Here is a 27,875-nt window from a genome sequence, read left to right as displayed (position 1 = left end):
TGAGAGTGACCCAGCTGTGATGGAGAGCTGAGACCTTTCCCTTTGGTGATCTTTAGGGGGATTATATTTAGGCGAGAGATGGGGCAGCTTAGAAAGAACTGGGGATTCTGGGACCCCCCTCAGTAGGGCTGACCAGGAGAGGGGACACTGGTTCTTAATTCTACAGGGGTCACAGAATCAGAGGTTCAGGGCGTGGGAGTTAGCCTCCCGTCCTAGTCGACGTTCCCTAAGTGGCAATGTAAGCCTGTAGAGGAGAGGAGTATTAAAGCTGGTCCAGGTTGAGTATCCCTACTTCAAAAACCTGAAATTTGAAACACTCCCAAGTCTGAAACTTTTAAAGTGCCAACATGATGCTCAAAGGAAATGCTTACTGGGGCATTTTGGATTTCAGACTTTTAGATTAGGGATGCTGAATTGGTAAGCATAATGCTAATATTCCACCCCCACCTCCCCCCAAAAATCCAAAACCCGATATACTTCTGGTACCAAGCATTTCAGATAAGGGAGACTCAACCTGTAGCTCCATCCCTATGAAAAGAAGCAGGCCTGAATTGTAGCTGAGTGGATTTGCATATTTCTGGCTGGGGTGGTCAGAGGGGAATCATGGAGGTATTCGGGGATGGAATCCCCTCCCACCCGTAGGCATTGGTAAGCCTCAGCTTTGGGTCTTGGTAACCGTAGTTGCTGGGTGGATGGTGGCGTGGTCTCTGAGTTGTGTTCCCCTCAGCATCCATGACCCTGTGGAAAGGCGCACTGGTAGCAGGAGTCGCCGGAGGGAGAGGCAGCATGTTGCAGACCCCAGGGAGCCCATGTCTTTTTTCCTAGGTAACAGTTCAAGGCATCTGCTCTCCTCGGTCAGATCTCTGGGCTTGTGGGGAGACAGCTCATCTCCTTTTTCCTCACTCTCACATCTGGGATGGTGGGAGCATAAAGTCCTGCTGGGGTCACAGCCTCCTCTTAACCCTGCTCCTGGTGTCAGATTGGACACCTCAAGGGGCAGGCATGGGGCTGGACCGGGCAGCAGAGTGGGAGGTGGTCCCCAGTCATGAAATGCACAGTTTTAGTGGAAATCCAGTCTGAGGAGAGGCAAAGGAAATGCTGCTGTAGGACAGGAGACAGTGGGTGGCATTTTGGGGACACTTGCTGTGTGGTCCCTGTCTGCTTCAGGTCACTGACACCCATGTGTCTGGGCTCCTGCTTCGGGTGGTCCTGTGGTGTGGCATGAGAATGGAAGAGGAGGGGCCCAAGCTGGCAGGTGGGTTTTCCTGGCCCTCAGCATAGCCTGCTAAGTGGAAGCTTTTAGAGGTTATTCCAAGAGGCTGACAGGCAGCTGTTGAAGGAGGCTTCCTGGACAGCGTCATGGACAAATGCTGTGATTTTTCTCTGCTTAGCTAGTGATCACCAGCAAGCAGACAACCCAACCAAACCCAATCAAACAGAGGCACAGTCTCTGCTCTTCCAAGTCATTTTTAATGAAGCCATGGGCAGCAGGATATACAACACGCCCAGATACACAGCATAGCAGGGCCCCGATAATGGGATTAATTTCCTCCACACCTTGATAATAATATTTCTTTATGAACACTATTTAAAAAATTATAACCCCCTCACAACATTCTCTGGGACCTAGAGCCCAAGAGAACCCACTGAGGATCCGTCATCTGTGGGATGGCGGAGGCAGTCTCTGGGGAGTGGGAGGGACTCTGCACAGCCAGGGGAGGCTGCCGCAGCCTTGCCTCTGCCGTGCATGTCAGACAGTGACAAGCAACAATAGGGAACGGGGTGGCAGCAGTGTTTGGCAGCTCCTCAGCAGTCTTCATCACAAGTTCGGCTAGGATGCAGTTGGTGGCATTGCTGCGGGGGGAAGCGCATAGAGGTGGTAGCAGCTTTCTCCTCCGTGGGGGTGGGAGCCTTCCCTCTGCTTGGAGAGGGAGAGGAGGTGCAGATGAAGGCACAAGGGAGCACAGGCTCTCTTATAATCTTTTGGACCTGGAATGAGGAAGAACAGAAGTCAGGCTGGACACTGACGAGGACCCAGGACTGTCAGAGGTGTGATGGAGATGGCTCTGTTTGGGGCTGTGTGGTAGAGTTCTGAGAGCAAATGAACGCTGGAGGTTTTGTTTTTTTTAAAATTTTTCTATTTTTTGAAACAGGATCTTGCTTTATCTTCCAGGCTGGAATACAGTGGCGCAATCACAGCTCATTGCAGCCTCAACCTTCCCAGGCTCAAGCAATCCTCCCACCTTAGCCTCTTAAGTAGCTGGGACTACAGGCATGCACCACCCCACCTGGCTAATTCTTTTACTTTTTGTAGAGGTGGGGGTGTCTCCCTATGTTGCCCAGGCTGGTCTCCAACTCCTGTGCTCCTCCTGCCTCTGCCTCCCAAAGTGCTGGGATTACAGGTGTGAGCCCCCGCACCCAACCTTTTTGATGGTGACAGAAAAGGATGCGGTTGTCAGCAAGATGACTGGGGGCCCTGGGGGAGGAGGGCGTGGAGACTGTAGCCAGGATTAGGGTATAATATGAGTGTAATGTCTTCTTACTAGTAAGTTAAGAGAGCCATAGCATAGTGGGGAGACAGGACATGAGGAGAGGCCTTGGGGGCTCATTTCAGTCACAGGGTGAGAAAGTACAACATAAGTCCCGTGGTATAAGTGATGTCTCTCTGCTTCTACTCATTAGCTGTGTGGCCTCAGTTTCCTCATTTCCTACCTCATAGGGGAGAGGTTCAACAGAGGCGGCTGAAATGAGTGTATTTTATAGCGTTTTAGGCCATTGTTATTGAACAAGAGGAGCTTGTAACAGGAAGAACTAGAAGAGTTTGGTGGGCTCAGGCTTTGGACTTTTTAAAAGCAAGATCCTGCAGGGAGGTTTGCTCTCAGAGCTTAGGATGCACCCAGAGACCCGCGCCCCTAACCCCCACAGCTTCAATGCCTCTCACCTCAGCTGGACCACAGCCGCAGCGTCATGAGCAGATTAAAGCCGGCCACTTTCAGGAGGAGGATTCGGAACCCAATCACTGACAGGTTTTGAAAGTTTAGGTTCATATCTGTAAAACCAAGAGGCCACTGCGGTTATGGGCTTGCCTGTCCCAGGCCTGCATGGCTGCAGGATACAGCGATGGTTTCCCCCAGGGCAGAGTAGGCTGCGGTGGGGCGGGTGGGGGGAGGCCTGCAGCTCCTGCATCGCCGCTCCCTTGCAGCTTTGGTGCATATCCCCTTGTAAACATGTTTTGTGCATTCTTCCAGGGTCAACAGTATTGTGTTTCAAGACAAAAACACCGACTAGACTTGGCCCTTTTTTAAATTTCTGAGCCCTTCTGGGTATGGGGTAGGTGCTCAGAATTTATCATCACCATCCCTTGGGTTTAGATGGGCCCCTTAGTGAGTTCAGCTGCCACGGGAGGGATGACTCAATAACAACTCAAATGGAAAGGAATATGGGCCAGGGTGGGTGTGGAGTGGTGGGGGACTCTTGAGAGACAGGACCACTGCCTAGAGCCTATGTGAGTACTGTTGCTTTTCTTGAAAGAAGGCAAAGCCTGTTGGCTGTGGAGTGAAACTGTCCTCAGGATGACCTGGTGAGTTGAGGGCTATCCCTAAAGGAGTTGGAAATTTCTCAGCTGGGCCACCCAGAAGCTCTCTCTGGCTCTCTTGACAGTGGAGCTATTGAAAGAAATACAGAGGGCTAGGAGAGAGTCCTTGGTCTATGGAGGCTAGAAACTCATCCTCAAAGTACTTAGAATGGAAAGTCAGGGATGGCGAGAGGGATTCAGGAGAGACCCCACCCGGCTCTGAGCAGGTCTTGACCTGATGTTTGCATTCGTCATTCATTCCTATGTCTACTCATTCCTCCCCATTCCCTCATCCAGTCAGGGTCATTGCAGGTTCACTTCCTCAACCCTGGGCAAAAACCCAGGCTAGACTCCCCATCTTACCTGTTTCAAAGCTTTTCTCGACCAGGCTGGCATCACAGAGACTTTCTAAAAGGAAAAACACAGACATTTTCTCAGCATCCATAGCAGGCTGACTTTCCCACCCCAGACCTCCTAGTTCTTGGGCAGGTGATCGACAGCCTTTCCATACTTCCTGGTGGAGAGATCTGGAGGGAACTTACAGCCTATGGCAGCTGCTAGGGAGAGCCCCTGGCCCTGGCAGGACCAATGCCTTGACTTCTGGACACTGTTTCTATTTACTCAATGTACACTGATTGTACAAAGTACATGTTACATGACACAGGCCACTGGGCGCCATCACACGTGGACGCTGCCCTTGTGTGGCTTCATTCTGGAGTCCAATGGAGGCAGTGAGGCATGCACAGTCATAAGGGCCGTCAAGAGTATAAACAAGTACTTTCATGTGTTCCAAAAAGTTTAATCCCTGTACCCCGAATTTGTTCCTTGGTTTCATCTTAGTAAACGGCACTATCACTGACTCAGCTGCTCAGGCTGACATCCAGCTGCCTCCCTTGATCCCCTGTTTGTCTTCCCATCCCTGCATGGTTATACCTTTGAAAGCTGAACGGTGTTGGTGATCTCCCTGCCACCAGCCCGCCCAGGCCTCCATCATCTCTCTGCTTCAGTTGTTCCCTTTCTGCTTCTACTCTTGGCTTACAACCCACTCTCCACACAGCAATCAGCTTGATCTTGAAGAAAAGCTGGCGGGGAGCAGTGGCTCATGCCTGTAATCCCAGCACTTTGGGAGGCTGAGGAGGGCGGATGATCACCTGAGGTCAGGAGTTCCAGACCAGCCTGGCCAGCATAGTGAAACCCCATCTCTACTGAAAATATAAAAAAATTAGCTGGGTGTGGTGGGAGGTGCCTGCAATCCCAGCTACTTGGGAGGCTGAGGAAGGAGAATTGCTTGACCCTGGGAGGCAGAGGTTGCAGTGAGCCGAGGTTGCACCACTGCCCTCCAGCCTGGGCAACAAGAGTGAAACTGTCTCAAAAAAAAAAAAAAAAAAAAAAAAAATGCATATTAGGTGTCCCTTTCCTGCTTGAAGCTGATCAACAGCTTCCTGGTATACTTAGAATACTGTCTGGCCTCTCCTGGCCCAGGAGGCCCTGTGATCCAGCCCTGTCTCCTCTGTTAAGCTCACGCCTGCTGCTCTTCTCTTTCCTCATTGAGCTCCTGTCCCAGGCCTCTGTAGGGTCCCCTCCCTGCCTTTGGTATGGCTGGTACCTTCAAGTAGCATTTCTTCAGAGAGCCCTTCTCTGACTTTTGTCCTGAAGGTGGCTGTTTTCTCAACCCCGAGTTAAAATACATTCCAGTCTGAAGTTATATGGACATTCTCCAGCTGACAGATGGGCTCCCTCAACTAGAACGGAGCTTCCTCTGGGCAGACCCCTCATCTGACTTTTTATTCCTCCACTTCTGCACCTGGTACATTCATGTACTGGCGCAATCAGTGGTTGGTGAGTTAATGAGTGACTGAGTGAGATTGGCTGAGTGGTCTGGGAAAGACCTTTTGGCAGACAGGGAGAAATAAGGAGAGGCAGCTCAGAGAAGGGCTTTAGCATGGGGTCTGGAAGAACAGTAAGGGGCAAACAGTCCGAGCAAAGGCAGGTGGGGGGACTCAGTGGGAGAGACTGAGGCTGGACAAGTGCCCTCTCCTGCCAACTTCTCTTCATCTGCTTTTTTCCCATGTCATTCTCTGAACTGCCAGGACAGGGCTCACCATTTCTTAGTAAAATAAGGGCTTTGGTGGCAACTGATGAGGCTGAGACCACCAATCAGAGGAGTTTTAGATACCATCGACCAGAGCTCTGGGCAGAACCAGGCCACTCCTGAAGCAAGGAAACAGCCTGCAAAGGCACCGAAGCTGCCCTTACCTGAGCCGGAGAAGAAGGTGTTTGCTGGAAGAGAGCTGCCGTTGAAGGCGTCTGTGCATTTAAAATTGGAATTGCTGCTCCAGGCCACGGCACCATTGCTCTTGGAGTCCGTAGACCTCATGTCTAGCACAGTTTTGTCTGTGATGTACACTTCAGACTCCTTACTTTCTGACACATTCATTTTAGAATCAAAATCAGTGAACAGGCAGACAGAGGAGTTGCTGGATTTAGAGTCTCTCAGCTGGTACACGGCAGGGTCAGGGTTCTGGATATCTGTGGGACAAGAGGATCAGGGTTAGGAGATGGTCTTGTTTCCGTCTTTGTCCCAAACCTGGCTGGAGTCCAGATGCCTGTGATGGACAAGAGTGGGGCTCCATGGGGCTGGCAAGTCACAGTCTCAGGCTTTACATGGGAAATAGCATTTTAGAAACCAGCTGCTCATGATGGGCTGGACTCAGGGACAGACTCAAGCTATCAATCTTGGCCAAGAGGCCATGATTTCTGTGAACTTTCTCTGCCACGCCTGGCCTGTCACTCAAGGAAACCTGAAATGCAGGGCTACTTAATAGCACTGCTTATACTTCTGCTTAACAGGATCTTCTTCAAAACCCAAGCAATGTAACTCTGGCAGAGCAAAGGCAGGCATGCAAAAAGGCCCAGCAAAGCAAACTGTACATCCGGCAATCTGGAGTGGTCTTCCCAACCTACGCTGGGCATTAGAAGAATGGGGGTTTATGACACGCTGGCATGAAGCTGGGAAATCTATCAGATCACCATGAGATTTCTCTCTCCTAGTTTTGAACTATAAATCAGAACATCTGTGTCTAATCCCTAGTGCTACCGTTCACTTGATATAAGGCCTTCAGCAAGTCACAGCAGCTCCCCACGTCTCAGGAATTTCATCGGCAAAATGAATACGTTGCCTCACCAACCTTCCTAGCCAGGCTCTTCTGAGAAAGAAATGAGAGCTTCTCCATATAAAAACCTATTTAATAAACTGTAAAGTACCAAACAAATGTTAGTTGGAGCCACTGACCCTGCCAGAATACAGCTGTGATAAAGTGCTGCTGAGCCATGCAGAGCCTCGCATCTATCCTTCACCCTCAGAACGCGGGAGCTGCTGGAGGCTTTTCCTTAGTGCTGAGACTCATTCTTTAGTATTTCCGTAGGATTTTGTGTTTTTAATGTGACTCTCATTGTTTATTCTTTCCGACCGCCTGCCTTTTAAGGAGGAAGTAGAGGTTTGATGGAGGATTAGCATGTTGGGGCCACCCAGAGTGTTTCCAGCAGGGTGGAGATTAGAATTTCCCACCCAGTGGTTCTCTGCTCCTACAGCCTTTCACATGCACACAAGATTTCTCAGACCTTGGTGATTCGTCCCCACTTGCTGAGCCAGCCATGGTGGCCTCGGCAATGCAGACATCCAGCTGGATCCAAAACCAAAGAAATCAGCCCCTGGGATGCTGAGTAGAGGCAGAGCTGCCTGCAGTGTGGGGCTGCCCCTGGAGCAGTGGATCAGGGGTGGGCTCCACGGTCAGAGGGGAGAGACATCTAGAGCTCTGACCCCAGAGGATTCTGCCTACTTCCCTCCAACCTCCCCATACCTGGGCAGCCTGACATCACTTTGGGTGAAGGCCCTACCACATAGTTCCTTTGCTGGGAAGCGATAGACAGAAAGCCATTGGCTCCACCAACACATCCCCCTAATTGTTAGACATCAGTGGGGGTCTTGGGCAGCACTGCAGAGGGGGACAGAAGAGTCTGGAAGTGCTGATCCTCAAGGCAGAGGATCAGAAGCCACCAGATGAAGGTTGGCTTTAAAGAGGAAAGGGGGTTGCTTTGGAGGGGCAGAAGCCCAACTTTGAGTCCTGGTTAAACACTCACTCAAGTCCTGGGGCCAGTGGGTGTCAGACTGGAGATGGTCTAGACTGCTCTGTCTAGTACAATAGTCTCTAGCTACATGTGGCTATTGAAATAAAAATTAATGTGAAATATTTTTCAATTAAATATGAAAACTTCATATCAAAAGCTCAATAGCCACATGCAGCTGGTAGCTACTGTATTGGACAGTGCAGTTGGACAGAACATTTCCATTGCCACACAAAGTTCTATTGCACAGTGTTGGTCTAGAAAGCACAATGCTGCAGAACACAAGACTGAGAAATGGCAGCAGGGGCTGAGTTTAGATGTACTTGATTTTTTTTTTAGCCTTTTTATACTTTCATCCCCATGTACCTCTAGTGCAATCTTATCTCTTTGCCGCTTTTAATTTAGAGGTCTGTCTGCCAGAGCCCTTTGGGGAGCGACATCCGATTTTACCCTAGTAAGAAAAATACATCCCATCACTGATGGTATCAGAAGGTAGGCTTAGCAAGACTGAACCAGTTTTTCAATGTGGAAGTTCAGCTATTCTAGGTCCTAAACTGTCCTTTAAATTTAAAATGAACTGCAGAAGCACATGTGCTCTAGTGCTTTAGGTCCCTGTGGGCACAGCAGTGATTGAAAGCTCCCTTACCATTAAATCTATTCCCTGTAGTTAGGCATGAGGGACCCAGAAATCAGAATTAGTGACACTGACTCTGGTTCCCGCGGAGGCTCTGGTGAGCCTCAGGAAACTGAGCATGGGCAGATGTACTGGGAGAAATGGAAACTCTGGTTCCTTTGCTAACTTGCATCTGGGAGGTAACACCTTCATGCCACTCCCAGTGTTTCTATTACAGAATCCCTTAGGTTTCTCCTCCTCTGAGGTGTGGGATGACCCCTCTCAGAGCCCATGAGGAAGGAGAGGGGAGGTCTGCTACACCACAGCTGGCTCCTCTCACCTTTACTTCTAGTCTGCATCTCTAAATCAGATTGTTTCCCAGTAGCTGGCCCTCGCCCTAAGTTCTGTTTCTCTTGAATGCTCTCATATTTTCTTTTTCCATGCCTAAGAAGACATCTTCTCTAACTGCTTTCCAACCAATTTTATTTTCAGATGTTTACTTAGGCTACAGTGCATGTGCCTTGTTTATTCCCAAGATCATGCCTTATTCTTTTGTTCTCTATGCCTGGAACTCCCCTTCTCTCCTTTCTCTGCCCATACAGATCTTATCCATCTTTCAGGGCTCAATGAATCCTTTGTACTGTATGAAACTCTCTCAATCGAGACCACCTTTTCAGCCAGCACCCTATCCCCTCTCAATCTCTACTGTGTCCGTTGACATCATTAACTGATCAGTACTAAAATAGTTTTCAGGCTGCTTAATTCACAATAGTTCTGTGCCTTTCTCTAGTTTTTATACAACTTGGGGACAGGACAGTTTTTATCCATCTTAGACTTCATACTCAGTCTAACATTTTATAGAGTGATAGTCACATAGAAGGCATTTAACAATATCCATTGAACGATTAAAGTCAAATTTTAACGTTTTTGACCTAGAGAAACATGAATATTCAAGATAGATAATGATACTTTTCCCTTCCCAGACCTCTGTAAGATAATTAGTTACAACATCTTCAGCGAGCTTCACCATACTAATAAGTGATGTCCCCAAAGAAAGGATTAGTGACACTGTCCCATGGGGTTGCAAATGGTGCCACGTGGGATGACTCACCAGATATAATAAACACATGGGTCCCTTTCCCAAATGTGAGTTTACCAATTGCTCCTCCGGTATTCACACCGCAGGTGACACCATTGCAGAAACTCACGGGACCTACCTATTACTTAAATAAGAGAAGCACCGATCTCCCCGACAAGACAGGAGAATCACACTCCTAAGGGTTAGACCTTCTGCTCTTTTGCATTGAAATTTCACTTCTGATATGTACACTTCTCCTGCTGCTCCATTCTGCTGTGGTGCCCTGGGCTGAAGTTATGATTTCAAATAAATCAAGAGTTCAGTAGAACAAAAACCCCAATTCCAGGTAGCAGTGTCTTGGATATGTTCATGGAAGGTTCAGGAGTACTTTCTCATGGCCTGCCTCATGGTTCCTAAGGTTCCAGCCTAAGGATGGGAGGATTTTCTGAGGATGGGTAGAAGAAACCTTTTGGGAGCCTACAGAGGAAAATACCTGGGCTTAACTCGGCATTTTGGACAAAGAAGAAATAGTTGCCCACCCTCCCTTGCTCTCCTCCTTCATTCTACTTACTTGGCCGGATGCTCAGTCTGGTCCCTGATCCAAAGGTTATCTTGGAAGCACTGCTGTACCCCACTGTGGGTAAGGTCTTTGAGATAACCACCTTGATGCTAATCTGCTGGAACCCACTGGGGTCTCAGAGCAACATTCTAAACAGCTCACTGCATCTTTGTTGCTTACATCTTTTATTTCCCAAGGAAGCGATTCCCCTTTCCCTTTATGATAATGTAAACCTTAGTATAAGCAAAGCCTAGATAATAATTATAATATTTTAGAAAAGCTACTTATTGATCACTTTTTACATTTTGGCCTTTATCTCATATTACCACGATGTAGTTATTGCCATTTTTCTGTTGAGAAAGTGAAAGCTTTATAGAAAAGAGCTGGTAAGAGTAGAGCCCGAATTTTCCCTAGGTCTGTGGGTCTCCCTATACGCCGCTTTTACCCTTAGGAGGAAGTTGAAAATGCTTCTAACTCCAGAGAGGAAGAGTCCATGAGTAGGTATCCCATACCATGCTTATTAGCCAATCCAGGGAATTTAGCTACCTGCTGCAATAAAAGAGAATTTGTGTTTGCCATTAATGCGTCTCTTTCCCCCAAGGGCATTTAGCTAATTTCCTGAATGTTCAGATTATCTGGTGCCGATATTATTGGCTTCGCTTGAAAGCACTGAGTATCTGGAACTCTTTGTATGTTTCTATAAATTATTCTGCTCAGATTTTCATCTACTCAATTGGCTCTTGGCACTTCTGTGTTTAATATGAGAAATGGGAACATTTTAAGTCACCAAGAGAGCTTGTAGAAATGGAAAATGAGCGTTTCTTAATATGTCCCCAAGTTTGCTATAAATCATCACCTGTTTTCTCTTAGACTAGTGGTCAGTTCTTTTGTGCTGATCACTTGCAGGGTCATACTCACATGGGTGTACAGCCAGCCTGGTCCCTGCTCCAAAATTCAGCTTATTGTAGCTACCAGATGATACACAATCAGATGGTGCTTTACAAGAATTCTAAACCTGGGCAGGGCCAGCCTGGCTGGGGCACTCCATCTCCTGTCCGTTTTCCAGGCTCCCCAAAGTCAAACTTTCTCCGACAAGAGAGAAAAGTCTCACCTACCAGGTCTTAATTCCTCCTACTCACTCCTGAGATGCATTAGAGGCCTCGCTGGTGCTGGATATTTATTTCTACTCATCACTAAATAGCTTCATCTTATTTTGGCAATTGCTGAATACCAAGGCAGCTGTGCAGCAAATGCTCCCACCACTGTCAGAACAGCTCCAGGACAGATTAGATGTGGTCGTCAGCATGCAGGATCTATGCTGCCCCAACACTTTGCAGGGTTTGCCTACTAGAAACAACGGCAGCTTTAACGCCTTTTTCCAAATGTGAACTTTTGGTCTTCTTCCTACACAGCTTTCTAATACACCTTGAAGCTGTATGTTTCCAAGATGATTCTGCTCCTAATGGAGAAAAATTTCCTTAGAACAAATATTTTCTGGGTAGTCTCTCAAGTGGAGACAGACTTCATATAGTTATCATTAGACCACTTTCCTTTTTGCTGCTAGAACCCATTTGTGCTACTTCCTTATCAAGAAGTAGCTTGATTTCTCTGCTTCTTGAGAAATACGGTAGGTTTCAAGCTTTATAAATTCAGCCTGAACCCATGGCTGAGAAGAGGCTTTGATGAAGCACACACGTGAACAGAAAAATACAGAGGTGCTTTTCCCTGAGAGATAGGCCTCCTCCCACCACGTACATCTGGATGGATTCTGCAATCTCCTGGTTTTGAGGTCGAAGAACTCTGTTCTCTGTTAGAGAATACTTGTTAATGTCTAAACCATGACTCTTCTAGCTAGAAGGCATTTTTTTCCCCACAATCATTTGTTTGGTGGCACCTATATGCCAGGCACTGTGCTGAGCTGTAGAGATGTAAGGATGAAAAAGGGTCCTGCCCTCATGAAGCTTAAGGTACAGTGGAGGATGTGTGTACGTACCAGGCAATGAGAATAGGCGGCTAGTCATGTCTTCTGTTGTGCTGCCATTGCAACATGCATGTACCTCCACTATGACATGATGACAATGGGCTGCAGTTGTCTGTCTGCACTCTGAGCTCCTGGATGGCAGAGACCCTCCCTCCTTCCCTGGATAGCAGAGATCCTCCCTCCCTCCTTCCTTCTCCCTCTCCTTCCTTTCTTCCTCTCTTTTCTTTTCTTCTCTTCCATCCCTCCCATTCCCTTCCTCACACTTAGCATAGTGCTTGGAATAAAATAATTGTCCAATCAATATTTTTTGAATGCATAAACCCTCTAAACATTTCCATTCATTTCTAATGCAGTTCTGCTATCTTCTTTTATTAGGACTATTTCATTTCTTTTTTAACTTCTATATGGTTCATTTTTATAACCTTTTTTTATTTTTAAGACATTATTTAGGCTTTAAGTTCTTCCTGTATCTCTCAAATGGATGTGCAGTTTTGAGAAAGTATGTCCAAGGCCCAGTCTTTGGGAAGTGTAATTCATCACCTCTCATGAAAACTAAATGGTAACAAAAATAAATCTTTTGGCATAATCAGTCACAGTTTCTTTTCTGATAAAGATCTTTTGTCTTTAAGGAATCTGTCTCTGCAGTGATGAAATGGCCAATTCCCATTGGCAAATGCTACAAACTACTATTAAGCTAGTGGCTAGGAGTTAAAAATTTGAAATATTCAAGCTTCATAAAGAAACATGAAAAATTAGTTCAGGAGGCACAGATTCATCATCTAAGAAAGCAGAGTAGGGGCTCTCTGTGTCTTTGGCCGGAGCCTACGTTCGGGTACTTACTTGGCTGCACTTGGAGTCTTGTTCCACTCCCAAAAGTAAGTGCTCTCCTGCCTGAGTCCACACCCTGGTACAACACAATACAAAATCCTGCCCTCTGCCAGCTGCCTATGACCCTCACACATTCACAGCTTCTCTCTTGGGAGCAAAGCTTCTAAGCAGCCTATTCCATGGCTTTGATGATAAATTTCTCCTTCTCTGTAACTTTATGCCCAATAAACAGTCCCCTGAAGTTTCTCCTTCCCTTCCTGCCACACCAGTATCGTGCTACTGAACCCAATGACTCTACTAATCTCTTCAGTCGTGCTGAGTCACCATGCCATGGTCACTGTCAGAAGGTTCAGGATGGGCAAACCAAAGGCCAATCAGATGGCCTTTGAGGTGTGAGGTCTTCCTTCACAGAATGCAGGAGGCACGGTGGTGGCATGGTTAATTTCAAGGCCCTAGAGTCAAATAGATATGAGTTAAACTCTAGGTCTGTCACATCTGGCTATATAATCTTGGATAAGTTACGTTTCCCAAGTCTCTGTTTCCTCACCTACAAAACAGGCATAATACCAGCTACCTTACCTAGAAAACAGGTATAATACCAGCTGCCTATCGTTAGGCTGCATGTGATCATTGAATAAGAATTACATGAAAGACAGAATGGCCACTGGCACATGTCAGGCATTCAGTAAATTGCTCATAATGGGATGATTCCCAGCAGTGCTTTACACTGGGGGGAAGGATGAGGCTTCTGGCAGCCAGAAGTCCAGAAACTCATCCCTGTACTACCCATTCCAGTACCACACAGTGCCTCAGCAGTCTGGCTGGTATGCTCTAATTTAGGGGAAGATATCTCATGGATTCTAGGGGAGGTAGCGACAGCATCGCAGCCATAAGAGACATAGGAGTGAGGGGGCAGAGTAGACCCTTTGGCTGCCAAGAAGGAAGTTCTGTTTTAGAAACCTAGCCAAGAATGAAGTCTTTTTCCAAAACTTGGGGATTTGTCCTCTGAAATCATTGTGCAAAACCCTTGTCTGGCACAGCCTCGATCATCTCATCCGACCTGACATGGATAGTTACTCCCAGGCAATGAAAGACTGCTTTAGTGATGGAACAGTTCATAGCACAGACTCCCACTACTACGGTATCCTTCCGTAATATCATCTGTCTGCAAAATTTCCCTTGATCTTTTCTATAACACTCACATGGATGAACAATGAGGCTGGTTCCTCTTCCAAATGTAAGTAGGTAACTTCCTCCTGATGCACACAGTGAGGAGAGCCTTTGATAAAAACTGCCTCATATGACCTCCCTCTACCCATTGCCCAGTGGTACTGGAACATCCTGGGAAACCCTGCTGAATACTCTCCGAGTTGTAGAGAGTCTTCCACCGCTGTCCTCAGAGCCCCCGAGTGCCTTGGGGCAGGAACCATGGGCTGGGGACTGGAGAGCTCTTTGGCCTCTGTGTACCCAGGGGAAAACTCTACCTTCCCATCAGCAGAGAAGCAGGGCAGCAATCATGTCTTCACCCAGCACCCCAATATAAACACCACACTCTGCTTTCTTGGGGCAGACATTCTGAGGGTCTGGCTCTGTTACACTTTAGTCAGATTCAAGGAGCTTCTGAAAGTGCTCCGAGGACAGAGAGCAAAGGAAATTTTATGAGACATTTTGCTGAAGCTGTTCTGACCTCCTTTTCTTGCAGTGCTCCTTGTCCTCTTTTCCTTTCCAGAGCTCTTTGACAGTTACCACTCCTAGGCTTTCTCCTATGGGAGACCCAGGGGTTGGATTTCTCTGTATCCCTGTCTGAGGCAACAACACTCCATGCACGATTTAGGCTCTTCCTGTGATTTGTGCTTTCATCCTTCCCTCTTTACCATCTAGAATCAGGCCATGGCATCTTTGGATTCCTTTATTTCTAATGACCTTGACTCAGACAGGGCCCCGCCTCTGCGAAACCCTAGGATTACAGAGAAAAAAGTCACAATAATTGCCATAGAATTTTTGAAAGATGGGAGGAAACAGATACCATGCTGTCTACTTAGAGTCATGAAAACTGAGGCTCAGGGACGTCGTGGCCTGGGCCACAGTCCTGAGCTGGGCAGGAACTCAGCCCTTTGTTCCCTAGCAGGTGGGCACTGCCAACACTTCGCTTATCTCACACTGGGTTTGAGGTCACGTAGCAAAGAGCTGTGTGGCTCCACCAAATTCAGTGTGGGGGTAAGGGGCTGGGGCCCCTTCACTGCTCTGCACTGACCATCAGCACGATTTGGGACAGATGCGACATCCTAGTGTCAGGCCCCTCTGCAACACGAGCAAGATTTCCCCATGGTCCCCCCTCTAGCTCTCACTTCTGTTTTTTTGTTCAATCTGAAATTCAGTCTCAGGGAAGAGCAGGGGCAGCTTTACATGAGAATTGGAGTGTGGTCAGTGGAGATGCAGAGAGAAGGGGAGAGTGAAAGAAACCAGGGACAGGCAAAGATTTGGGACAGTGGCCACCTAGATTCTTCGATATGGCATTGATGAATGGCCTGTCCTTCCCCTGCTCCCAAGGAAATATGGTAAGAGGCTGTCCAGCACAGGGTAAGGAGGGGAAGGGGGTGGGTGTGGCCATTTGTGCAGGAGGATCCCAGTTCACTTACTTGGTATGACCACCACTTGGGTCCCCTTCCCAAGAGTGAGTCTGTTGTTCCCATAGTCACACTCTGGGTAAGTGTATTATAAAAACGTCCTGGTTTCTCCCACCCATTCTGTGAAGACACCTCCCCTTCACAGGAGCTCTAAAATCTGGAAACCCTGAAAGGCTGATCCTAAAGTTTTCCTTGTAATGGGTGGTATAAGGACTTGATGGAACCTCCCGAATGCGTATAAATAGCACCAGACCCCAATGCTACCTGTTGGCCTTCATTTTCCTCATCACAGCGATCAACAAACATAACCTTTGGCTATTTCTCCTCCAGGAAAAACAGAATCTTTACAAAACTTTGTGAAAAACATTGCCTCCTACATAGGCTGGGTGGGTGTGAAAATTTCTAAAGATACCAGAAAGCAGGTGGGCATTTTCCTACTTCATCTGCCATGCTTGAGAAGAAGGTACCATTTTCCTGGGGACATATGCAAAACTGTATTTTTCACCTCCCCATAAATGCACACTGTGCTGAGGCACATGCTAAAAACATGCCTTGGCATGACTCAGAGTCACCGAGTCCTCTCAGGGCTCAGTGAGAGTCTTGGGTGACTCATACCTGACTCATTCCTCTTTCTGTCCTCATCTTGCTCAAGGGTGCTAACTGCCAAGGGAGCTTTTGTCCTCAAGAAAGTCAAAGATCTCAGCACAGAACAGACTCAAATCCTTTTCCAGAAACATAGTGGTGCAGGGGGGATGGGAATCATGCCTGTTCTCTGCCAAAGGATGTGGACTGTGCATGGTCACATCCATTCTGTCTCTAGCCATCAGGGGACCCACCCCCTATCTTGACAAAGTTCACATATAAATTGTTATTAGACTTTTTATTATGAATCCTTCATTTCTGGTAAGAAATCAGGAGCCCTATCTTAGGGTTTTAAAAATTATCTTCTTGTTTCTTTCTTTTTAAACCAACTATGATTCCCTGGGTTGTTGATGATACTCAATAATCATTTACTGAATTGCACTGACTTTTACTGTGCATAATTATTGGGACAGGAAGGCCAGTTTTGGGAGAGGTTAAAAGCTAAGTATACTCTGGGTAAATATGAGCTGCAAAATCTAAGTGCTTAGGCAAGGGAAAAGCAAGGAAGCATTTCTAAGAGAGATAATAAGAAGGCAGTATAAAAACCAAAACATCGTGAGGTTTCTATGACCCTCAGCAGAGAGGTGGAAACTGATGAACAAATACAAAATTGGACTCAAAGGAAATTCAGATATTTTTCTCTTGATATCTTGGCAGTAATTCTCCTTAAAGGATAAAAAGAATAATGTGGGAGAAAATATATACTTGAAATTAGCGGTATTATGATTAATAACAAAATAGTAGTAATAGTAATCTATTATAGACCAGAGTAAATTATATCTATATGCACCCAATATTGAGGATGGGGCTACATATTTCTGCAGATTTGACTTACTTGGACTGACCAGAAGTTGGGTGCCAGTTCCAAATATGAGTTTCTGAAAGCCTGTGTTCACACTCTGACATAACTCTGTACAAAATGGGACCCTGCCACTGGGCCATAACCTGGGATTGCTAAGTCACACAAAAGTTAGTTATCAAGGCTGTTTCTACGCATGCATGTACCAAAGTGGTAGGGTGCATCTAATTCTACTGTTTGACCCTAATTTTCCTAAGACCATTGGAAGATGACAACAAATAAGACAGAACCCAACTGAAGATTCTGCTTTGTATACAGTGGAGTATAAAAATGTTACTAAAATTCAAGTTAAAAAAGTTATTTATGTAATTACAGAGTTTTAGTTCTAGTCAGGACCTAGGGAAGTTCTATCCCCCCACACTTACTAAGTGTGAGTTATTATATATGTTTCTTGCAAAAGTGATACCCATGGATACTGTACAATGCAACATTAGAATTGCCAATTTATCTTCTAATTTAACTAGCAGACAAAACCATGTCCCCTTACCCTCAGAAAAGAAAAAAAAAAAGAAACAATGAAAACATATGGCCTTCAACTGTAGTATAAATCAGGTTACTCCATGAAACTTACTTGCTTCAACGAATAGTCTTGTTCCTGCCCCAAAGATAGTCTTGAAGCCTTCGGTATTTCCCACAGTGATATGCACTGTGACAAAATGGGCCATTTCCTTCTCCTTCCATTTTTACACTACCACTGGGGAACAGGCCTAGGGAGCCTATACTAAGGTGCTAATAACAAGGAGGACATTTTTGTACTCCACTTGTAAAACCTATTTGGTTTTTTCCTGTTCATGACATATCTCACACTTCCTACCTATCAGAAGTTTAGTTCACCAAACAGCAGTCACAGAATATGGCCCCAGGACTAGGATCCCCAGGTTGTAGTTCCATCCCTAGTTTGCACTGACTTTATGACAATTCAGCCAACCTCTCTGGATCTTAATTTTCTTACTGGGAAAATAAAGAGGTTTGAACTAGATATTTTGAAATTCCCTCTCAGAGCTAAAGTTCTATGTCCAAAGCACCTTCACCCTGCATTTCTCTGTAACTCACAAATGAGTTAGGCTCTTGCAGATCAATTACACTGGTGGCTGGTCTGCCTGGGGGAAATGCAAAAAGCAGTGAAGGAAAGGGACAGTCAGAACAAGGGAATGGCTGCTACCAGCTCCCCTCTCCCTTCTCCCTACTGGGGTAAATGTTCCCAGCGGCTCTGTCCTTTTTGTCATTGAAAGGAGAAGAGAACTCTTTAGACACTTGGGGCATCCATGTCAAGATTTCCTGAAGCGCCATCTCTAACTCACAGCAATATCTAAAGTAGAAAAGATACATTCCAAGCATTTCACCAGTCACTGTGATTGGCATCACCTCTCATTTCTAAGTAAACTAGGGCACAAGCTCTGAGACATCATGCAGTAAGCAGAACAGGGCTTTGTGGTCAGGCAGGCAGACCCAGGTTTAAATTTAGGCCCCTTACTTACTAGCTTTGGGATTTGGGGCACTTCCTTCTTAGAGCCTCAGTTTCTTCTTTTATAAAATGAGATGCTTCCCCTTACCTCATAGTTATTTGAGATAAACAGTTCTACATGTCATGCATCTAGCATCGTATCTAAACATCGTAGGCACTGAGATGGTGGCAATGATTTCTATGTTAAGTTGGGTTGTTGATTAACAGGGCTATTTCCTGAGGGTTATAGAATTTATTTATGAAATATTCACAAGATTCCATACTCTCGAGTCCTATAAACTCTTGGTGGTATAATAGCGAGATCCCAGAACCATAGATTTTGAGGGCTTTGACCCCTCATTCACTGGAGGAGTCTGAGGTGCAGAGAGGGGCAAAGACTCATTCCTATGTCACACAGCCAGTTGGGACCAAATCAAAGCTAGAGCTCTGGACTGAAACCAGAAGCCCTGGGCTCCTTTCTCTGCCCTTCACTGACTCTTCTTGGATGATGTTTAGTATAAGGGGGCACAATCTCTGGAGTGAATTGGGAGTGGTTTCTTTGGGGCATGGGTAAAATGACCTTGAATATCCTCTCCTAAATGCACCTCTGAATCTGTGGCAGTGAAAGTAGAAAGGATCTATTAGATCACAACAATGCAATTTTCTGCTCTTCTAGCTCTTCTCTTCTACTGAGTGTCATTTAGCTTAATACCAGTGTTACAAACTCTCATGCTGAAGAGAGCTTCTGAAAGTCTTGTATCTTGGAAAAAGTCTTGGTGGTTAGCTAAATTCCACCCCAAAGAAACCACGCTTATATAGTCTTTGAATACTTTCATTCATCTGGATGTCACAATTCATACTGCTTCAGTAATAGATTAAAAATAAGATATAATGACAAAAATAACATCACTTTTTCTCCTTATTGTCACCAGAATACATTTTGTAATTATAACAGAATCTCGTACTTACTTAGTTCCACTTTTAGCTGAGTGCCTGTCCCAAAGGTGAGTTTTTCTCCTCCCCATGAGTATCACAGTGTCTGATGCCTCACAATAAACTCCTTTCTGCCACTTCACCCCTTTTCTTGATGTACTCTGACGACTTAGAAAACACTCGAGATTTAATACAGCTACTGAGTTACTCCTATGAGAAAAAAGTGCCCCAAATGGGATAAATTCATAGTCTTCTGGTACTGAGAGGCCATTGGACCCACTTCCCCATTTACAGATGAAAAAACTGAGGCTGGGAAGCAAGAGATCTGGTCTAAGTTACATTGCTAGTTGGTAGCAGAGACCAAAGCATGGCTCTATTTGATTCCCAATCTAGTGTTTCTTCCTCTCCACTAGATGCTCAAATGTACTGTGTCATTTGCTTAATTTTCTTCTCCCTTTGGCCTGGAAGCTTGATTTCTTTGGGTGTTTAATTTCAATTAAACAAGAATTTATCAAGTACTTACTTTTGTAAAAGTATCAGACACTTCATGGGATATTAAAGAGTGTCTGTTCTCAAGGATCTTTTGGTTTAAATAGGCAGATATTCTCAGTAATAAAAGATTTCTGTAGCTGCATATGTCACAGATTGTCTAAGATTCCACTGCTAAATTTGGGATATGGAGGGTTAGAGGAATGTGAAGAGTGCCCAGGGAGAGACCACAGTCTAGGCTTTAAACAGGAAGCTAGGACGTTAGGCTATTTCTAGAAAAAACACATTTGTCCTACTTGTCTAGGGTATTAGTCTCTTCTCTATCCTGACCTAGTGAATTAGTTCTACTGTTATTTTCAACTCTTCTATTAGTTATTTTCATGTTAAAATGAAGCGTCCATGGAGGCTTAATCTTAAATTCACAGAACATTGATAACAAAACAAGGATGATGCAATCCATGAGGATAAAACACAGTACATATGGAAGCCTTAAACCGGATAAGGGAAAACATGGGTGGGATGGGGTCAACATGTACCTGGAGAGACTAGAAGCATAGTCCCTTTTCCAAAGGTGAGTGTGTTGTATCCTGAATTCACACTATATCGAATCCCCATACAAAAATGACCTGCAATGTTAGGTGTTTCCAACCCATGATCTACTTAGGGAAAAGGAAAGAAAACCCTCATTTATAGAGAATCTATTATGAGCCAAGTGGGTTAATAATCCGCATATATTACACTACCTCATTTGGGCCTCAACTGTGCCATAAGCTTAAATATTGTTATCCTCATTTTACAAATGAGGGACAGGTGATCTGAGGCTGAGCAGGCTGGGCTGGCACTGCTAACAAAGATGTAAGTATCCTGGATCCATAAGACACTTTGGCAGAGGACTAATAAACCTTAGGAGGAGCTATGAGAGAAGACTCCTCCCTCATTCCTGTTCCTTCTAGAGAGGGATTAGGCTTTATTAGGGTTCTTTTGCTAGAACCAGACATCAGAACTCTAGTAACAGTGCTCCTAAAAAACTCCAGCTCATTTCCCATTATATAATCATTTCCTGAGACAGGAAGACGTTTTACCCTCAATCTTTGTGTTGCCTCTCGGACACCTTACCAGGCCTGACCAGCAGTCTGGTCCCACTCCCGAAGATCCATTTATAGTTGCCATCCTTCCCACAGTGTTTCTTAGGCAGTCAAAAACACCCACAAGCCCACACATTCTTTTTGTATCTAAGACCTAGACATATGGCATTTTCACCTACAAGGAGATATGGGTTACATTTTAATTTCCGTTTTACAAAGGCCATTTGCCTCAAATTTGGCAAATTTACTGTGTATTTACTGTGTATCACTTGAAATAAGGTTTCTACCTGCCCACATCTCTGGGTCTATTGCCATCAAACTCATGACTTTCAACTCAATTTATTCAACAAATATAGCTAGCCCTTCTTTTGTTTCCACGACAGTTATCAAGTTTTAGATTCCTGACATAGCATCACCCCTAATTTTAACTTCAATCAATCTGAAACTTCATGCCATAGCATCCAGATCTTCATGAGTGGCAGCTTCCTGCTCCCCCGAGTCAACTCGTTTTAGAAGCTCAGTGACTCAGTGGTAGCCTCGTTACTTACCGGAGTCCTATCCAGCCCCAGAACCAAACATCCCTCTGATTAAAGGACACCCACTCTGCTTTAAGCATGGTAAAAAGTACCACTTGTCTTCTCTTTAGTTTTTTTTTTTTTTTGCAAATCTACTGTTTTCCATTGGCTTTATAGGCAATGTCTTAGCTTTTTTTTTTTTTAATATATTAAGAAGGAACACAAACTAGATAAAACAATTCTAAGAACATACTACGGGATGCATGGGTGCTCCTTATACAATCCCTTTATTTCAATCTGAAAACAGCCAGAAAAGGGCAGGCCCATTATATCCCTTTATGTGCTCCAAATGTTACTGTCTGAGAAAAGGCAACACAAGGAAGAGGAAATGCATGGGAAATTGGACTCACTTGGGATGACTTGGAGCTTTGTTCCAGTTCCGAAGGTAACTTTCTGGTAACTCCCAGAATTCACACGGTAATGCATGCCTTTACAAAATGACTTCCCTTCCCCTGCTCTTTTCATTTGGGTAGCATTCAAGCCACACTATACTTCAGTAAAAGAGAGCGTGCTTTTTTACCAGTGCCTAGGGCTACAGATCAGTGATTATTTTACTAAGAACCTACAAATTCTCACGATAGAAGAACTCCACGATCTGACAGTTTTGGTTCTATAAACAAATATTTTACATATGGATAACATTTAAGAATTTACAAAATACTTTCACATGTATTAGCTTAACTTTAAAATAATTTAAAACAAAATCCGAGATGATATTGAATGTTTTCATTTTATAGATAAAGAAACTATGGCCCCGATTTCCTAATCAAGCCAGGTTAGAGGAACTGGAAGTGCTCAGCCAGACTTTCTGCCTTTTTCTTTGGTATCAACTCTCTGGGCTGTTTCAGTATATTATGTTTGGTTCCTCCACATGGCTATTTATTCTCCCCACAGCTAGCGCTTCTATCCTTTGTGCAATTGCTTTAACATTTCTTCCTACATTGGAATGCACTTAAGTCTGCATAAACCATTAATTTCTTGACACTTGGGCCTTCCAAATACTGCAGTAAGTTTAGTGGGTCTCAGTAGCCACATTAAGCCTCCTACGTCAGTGACATATTGCCTACTTACCAGGTTTTACTGATAATCTTGTCCCACTCCCAAAGATGAATGTATTATAAATCGCAGCACTGTGCTGCCTGACAAAAATGCCCAAGTTACCTTGATAATAGATTAATGTGATTAGCATGCAGCTCTCCTCCCTCATGGGGTCTCTGGCTGGGATTCCCCCTTTTAGATACTGGAATAAAGACTAAGCCATGGAATTAAGCCTGAGAAAGCCTCTTTTGAGGGCACAATAGTGGTACAATAGGTGTAGTAGAAAGCCTGAGACGATTCCAAGTGATATTCTCTAGACAATTCTGAAACTTATTTCTTTCAAGGAGATTTATATAATTTCACCAAGTAATCTTGTTTTACTAGCTAAAGAATAGCAGCTCTGACCCCCATTTTTACCGAGGAATCAACATCTGTGCATCATCTCATTTTACCCCTGTTTAGCAAACTGCTCGTATCCTTGTAGGCAGTCTTCTATCAATTAAAAATTTTTTTATGAGCATGGAATAGGACAGGGCTATAGTTGGAGTATGAAGGGTGGGAGACAACATCCAATTTTCCCATTTGTTTAAATGGCTTTCCTCATTATATGTCAATATTCCTTAACTGAAAGAAAAAGGTATTTAGTATATATGACTACAGGATAAGTACAAGTATTATGATGAATAATTATCAGGTACTTACTGGGACTTACTGATAAGGTGGTTCCCTTCCCAAAGATCAATGCAGTTCCTCCCTGGCTGGCACAGTGAAATGAGGCCCTGCAAATACCTCAGGTACCTGCTCACTCAAATCCACCTCACCTAACAAATGATGGAAATTTGTATTCTGTCCTTGCCCTTGGTGCAAAAGTCTTAGTGGATTTTAGTATTGGGTATAAAATAGCAAAGCTCTGTGATTTTGTGAAAAAGGGGGCAGTTAGTTCTGAGTCCTTTATTCACTCAGTAACTGTGCACTGAATAACTCCGACATGTAAAGGCACTGTGCCGGCACTGGGGATAGAGAGCCACTTAGACACTGTCCCTGCCCTCATGGTACCTACGCTCTAGGAGAAGGCAAACAATAAAGACACATAGATAGTATAATGTTATGAGATGAAAGTGTGTGAATTAAAATTAGGCTGAATAACAAGATAGAGAGCAGCCAGGCAGTGGCTGTGTTTGATGGCTTGTTAGATTGGCTGGATAAGAAAGGCCTCTCTGAGTTGGTGTCTAAAGTGAAGTCTAGGTATGGAGGAGTTAATCGTCATCCTCTTTTGCAGATAAATGGAAGGGCTAAAAGAGCAAAGCCTGGTTCTGAATCACACAAAGCATCCACATGGATGCTTAGATCATGCCTTCTTCTTGCTGAAGTGTTGGATGTAAATCTAACTATGTAAATTCCTGGTTAGAAAAGGTAAAATAAGACAGATTTTCTTTCAGAGTGACTTTGGGATGTTATCTGGGCAACTGAAAGCTTTGGCCCTGGCCATGGAGGGCACTGAGGCTGCTTTTCAGAGCAGATTTCTCTGATGGAACTGATCATTGAGATAAGGAGATGTCTTCCATTCTGCTTCCCTGTTAACATTGCAAACTGCTACCTGGCAGAAGGGAGGATGGGGAAATCATGAAGAATGCTCTGCTCCCCATGAAATATAGATAAGTTGGGAACATTTGGCAGTCCACTTAGATTTACAAGAAAGCTTATTACTTTTCTCAATAACTAACTAACTTCAGAATTCATTAGTAATAATACTTACTAAGATCCACATTTAATATGGTCCCCCTTCCAAAGACTAGCTTCTGGGCATCTGAAAACCCTATAGCAATCTATTGCACCACAAAAACCAAAGGATGCTTCATTTCCAAGCGCAGTACTTATCCCAGGGTTCTTTTGCTTGGTTGAAACCTAATCCAACACTAAGCACATATTTAGCTAAACTCAAAAATTTTGAGCTCATGCACTCTTTGGAATGGTAGGAAACTTCAGAAACCATTTACTGTAAGCTCTCGACCTCACGCATTTCTTTCTTGAGTGACCTCAGGTTTCTGAAGATCTACAGTGAAGGTCTTGCTCCCAATTCTCATGTTCTTTTTTTTTTATATAATTGGAGAGGTCCACCTTATATCCAAATCCAACCCTTTCTCTGCCATGGCCAAAGTCCATTAAACTTGTTCACCTTTAAGTTTACCCTCCAATGAAAATTTTCATAAAATCTAACTATTAAAAATCATGAAGCATTTGACCACCTATCCTTTTCAAAGAGATTTCACATATATTATTTTATCTGAATTTCACAGAATCCTTTGAGGTAGTCAAGGCTGGAATAATCATCTCTGCATTTTAGATTAACTGAGGCTGAGAGAGCTTGAGTGGTGTTCTCATGGCTGCATAGTGAGTGAGTGTCTGAGCTGCGGCCCACACTGTTTTTGGCTTCTAGTTGAATGCCTTAATGATTTATTTTGCACACGTTCATGTATTGATCATATTACTTTGCCTTTCAAGCATCCTCCTTTCTGATTCCCTCCCTCAATGGAAGAGACAATATTATCAACAAAACAATAGCCCTCCTCCAAAAGAAAACCCTCCAGCTCAATTCCTTTGCAGAGCAGCAACTCTTTAATCCTCACACACTTTCTGTGAACCAGAAGATAAGGGTTACCAATATTTCAGTTGCATTAATTGGGAAAAATGAGGGCCAGAGGAAATGAATCAGAATAATGGTTATAGAGGCTGCAGCCTGTTACAGACAGCAATATTTTGAAACTTAGAAATTGTAAGTCCTTGCCCTGCTATTGTGACTATGTTCAAATCAACTACTCTGAATAGAGAGAATCACCATGTCCACCTTCCTCTGCCTCTTGGGAAAATCAGATAAAAAATGTGAAGAAATAAGGAAAGTACCTTTTACTATGTGCCTTCTCTTAAGAAAATCGACTCTAGAAAACATCAAGATAGCAATACCCTTTATCCATACCGAATTTGTCCATAAGTCCATGCTTATGCATAAGAGCAACACGAAACATTTGAAAGATAAGTTTGAGACATTAATTTGGGCCAACACAGCACACTGAATTTCAAATTGATGACAAGGCTCAATTGTGGGTCAAGCCCCAGTACTCACTTGGTTTAACTAGCACCCTGGTTCCTCCTCCAAAAGTTAGCTTGCTGCCTGCAGCATTGATCACACAATGATTTGAGGCCCAGCAAAAACCACAGGGACCAAGAAAATAACACTGTGGGTGCTCAATAAAGGGCATGTTCTATGGTCTCGGAAAAGTGGAGAGGTTGCAATGTTCAGGGTAATCCTATTTCCTAGCTCTGTATCCTCTTCAGAGAGCTGGAATGCTTGCAAGTGGGCACATATTTGGGTCTAACCCATTCACATAGGTATTCACTACTCTGCTTTGGCCATTTAGACCCGGCTCTGTGAATAAAGATAATATTGATAGCTCTCAACCATAACCTCATTCAGGGGCCCATGTGGTCATTTTTATCTCACAAAGGCAATTTTCTCTGAGAACAGAAAGCCCTATAAGCTCTAGGGAATCTTCATGGTAAGGCTATTCATATATTCAGAATGGAAATGCTGAATGAACACACTCATACACATGCATGCACTTGCTAACAGGGTGTCTGTATTCAATTGAGTGCCCAGGAAAGACCCCAAAGAGAGGACTTTAGTCTTAGATCCTCCTAGGCCCTTCCAGCTGCCATACCTGCTGTGGATCACCTTTACTTTCTCAGTGAACGTTTCAGACCCAGACTCCCTCTAGTTACTCCAGAGCCCATCCACTGGTGAGGCGAAGTGCTGAGGAAGCAGGGGAACAGGCATCTTGGGGAAAGTTTGCAGAGAACCAAGGAGAGGTCATTCTCAGTAAGAAAGGAGTGCAGCGACAGATGGAGCCTCTGACAGGGAGATGGCCAAGTGTCACGGGATCCAAGAAAAACACACCTTGGGAAGCTGGTCTAGTTTGCTTGCCCATTCTGGGTGGAGGGCCATATCCTTCCCCAAGTGTTGGGGGTGGACCAGAGCAGGTGCTTTGGGATGCTCACATGTTTTAGCGGGACCTTCCTTCTTTGCCTTTGGTGGGGACCATCAAGTCCTCTCTGATTCCGAAAAGGGATTTTCCATTACCTTGGCTTTCCCTCTGTTTTTTCATCTCAGTCTACCTAGGGATGGGGGTCTTCCAGGAGGGGAAATACACATATCTCTTTAGTTTCAAGACTAAAGGAGTTAGTTCATCTCCCCTTTCAATTTCTCCACAGTAATATTTCCCTGGAATAAAAAGCAACCCACTCACCAGGCCAGACAGTCAACTGAGTTCCTCTTCCAAAGTATAGCCTCCCCAGGCTTGAGCCTGTGTTGGCACAGTGCTAGTCCCCTTTACATGAACCCAGCCCTAATGTTCCCCCCATCCCCTCTTTCCCCGGCTTTGGGGTATAGGGTTGAACATTTGCCTCCATCCTGTTTAAGTGGCTATAAGTCTTTTTCTTGTGCAGACGTCAGTCCAAGCTGGACAGTCAGTCCTCAGAGGCTATATCTCCAGGGACAAGTGATCTGTGGTAACAATAGTCTTTCTACCTTCAGAGTTCCCTCCCATCAGAAAGCAATTACACATCCTTTTGAATGTGTTTGAATGGGAAGGAACTTTGCTCTCCTGGCCCTATTTTCCAGTACAAAAGGCTGCTCACTTCCTTGGATTGACATTATGTTTGGATCCCTTTCCAAAGCTGAACTCGTCAAATCTTTGATAGCCACATCTGTCCTCTGCAACATCACCCCATTTCCTTCATTCAACCTCTGATCCTCTCTGAAGACATTCCCTTTACCTCCTCCTTTTTTCCTCCTTGATATCTTCTATTACTTTCTCATTACTGCACTGGGAAATCATACCCCACCATCTTCTAGGTATAAAAATCCCAAGCAGGCTTTAGCTTATGAATAATTTGATGAACTATTTCTTTGGCTATCAAAATAGTAAAAATAGAAGAAACAAGTCTGAGCTCACCTATTAATCCTCCAGGCTTGAGTCATGGGATCTTAGCATTTAGAGTTGAAAGGGAGCCCAGAGGTGGTTCAGTCTAATTGCTAAAATGGCATAGACGTGCCTCCTGCAACATCTCATGGTTAACCTTAGGGATCTAGCATGAAGGTATCTAAGGCAGAAAAGTTCCAAACTTCACAAAGCGGTCTTTCCACCGCAGGGCAGTTCCACTTGTTCAAAATGTTTGGTAGGAGGTTGGGGCACATCTTTCAGCTGCTGGTTTTGATTTTGCCTCCACACTCACCCCCTACCTGGTCTACATGCTAATTCTTCAAACATTTGAAAGGAGTTAAATTTCTCTCTTAGAGACCTGAGATAATTTCAGATAATTAGCTCGGTTTTTATCTGACCATGAAGACTGTGCCACCAACAGATATACC

General features: G+C 44.6%; 1 gene segment (V, D, J or C); it reads right to left on the bottom strand.

Moving 5' to 3' along the window:
• Positions 1-1,451: 1,451 nt before the first annotated feature.
• Positions 1,452-27,875, bottom strand: part of LOC100385731 (T cell receptor alpha chain constant-like) — a 257,258-nt gene continuing 230,834 nt past the window's right edge. Inside the window, 4 exon segments of the C gene segment in view lie at positions 1,452-1,989; positions 2,942-3,049; positions 3,938-3,982; positions 5,831-6,103. Of these exon segments, the coding sequence occupies positions 2,943-3,049; positions 3,938-3,982; positions 5,831-6,103 (425 nt within the window).

Source organism: Callithrix jacchus, chromosome 8 (assembly GCF_049354715.1).
Source record: "Callithrix jacchus isolate 240 chromosome 8, calJac240_pri, whole genome shotgun sequence".
Classification (NCBI taxonomy): Eukaryota; Metazoa; Chordata; class Mammalia; order Primates; family Cebidae; genus Callithrix; species Callithrix jacchus.
The sequence above is the reverse complement of the archived record's forward strand: the minus strand, read 5'-3'. Positions and strand labels throughout refer to the sequence as shown.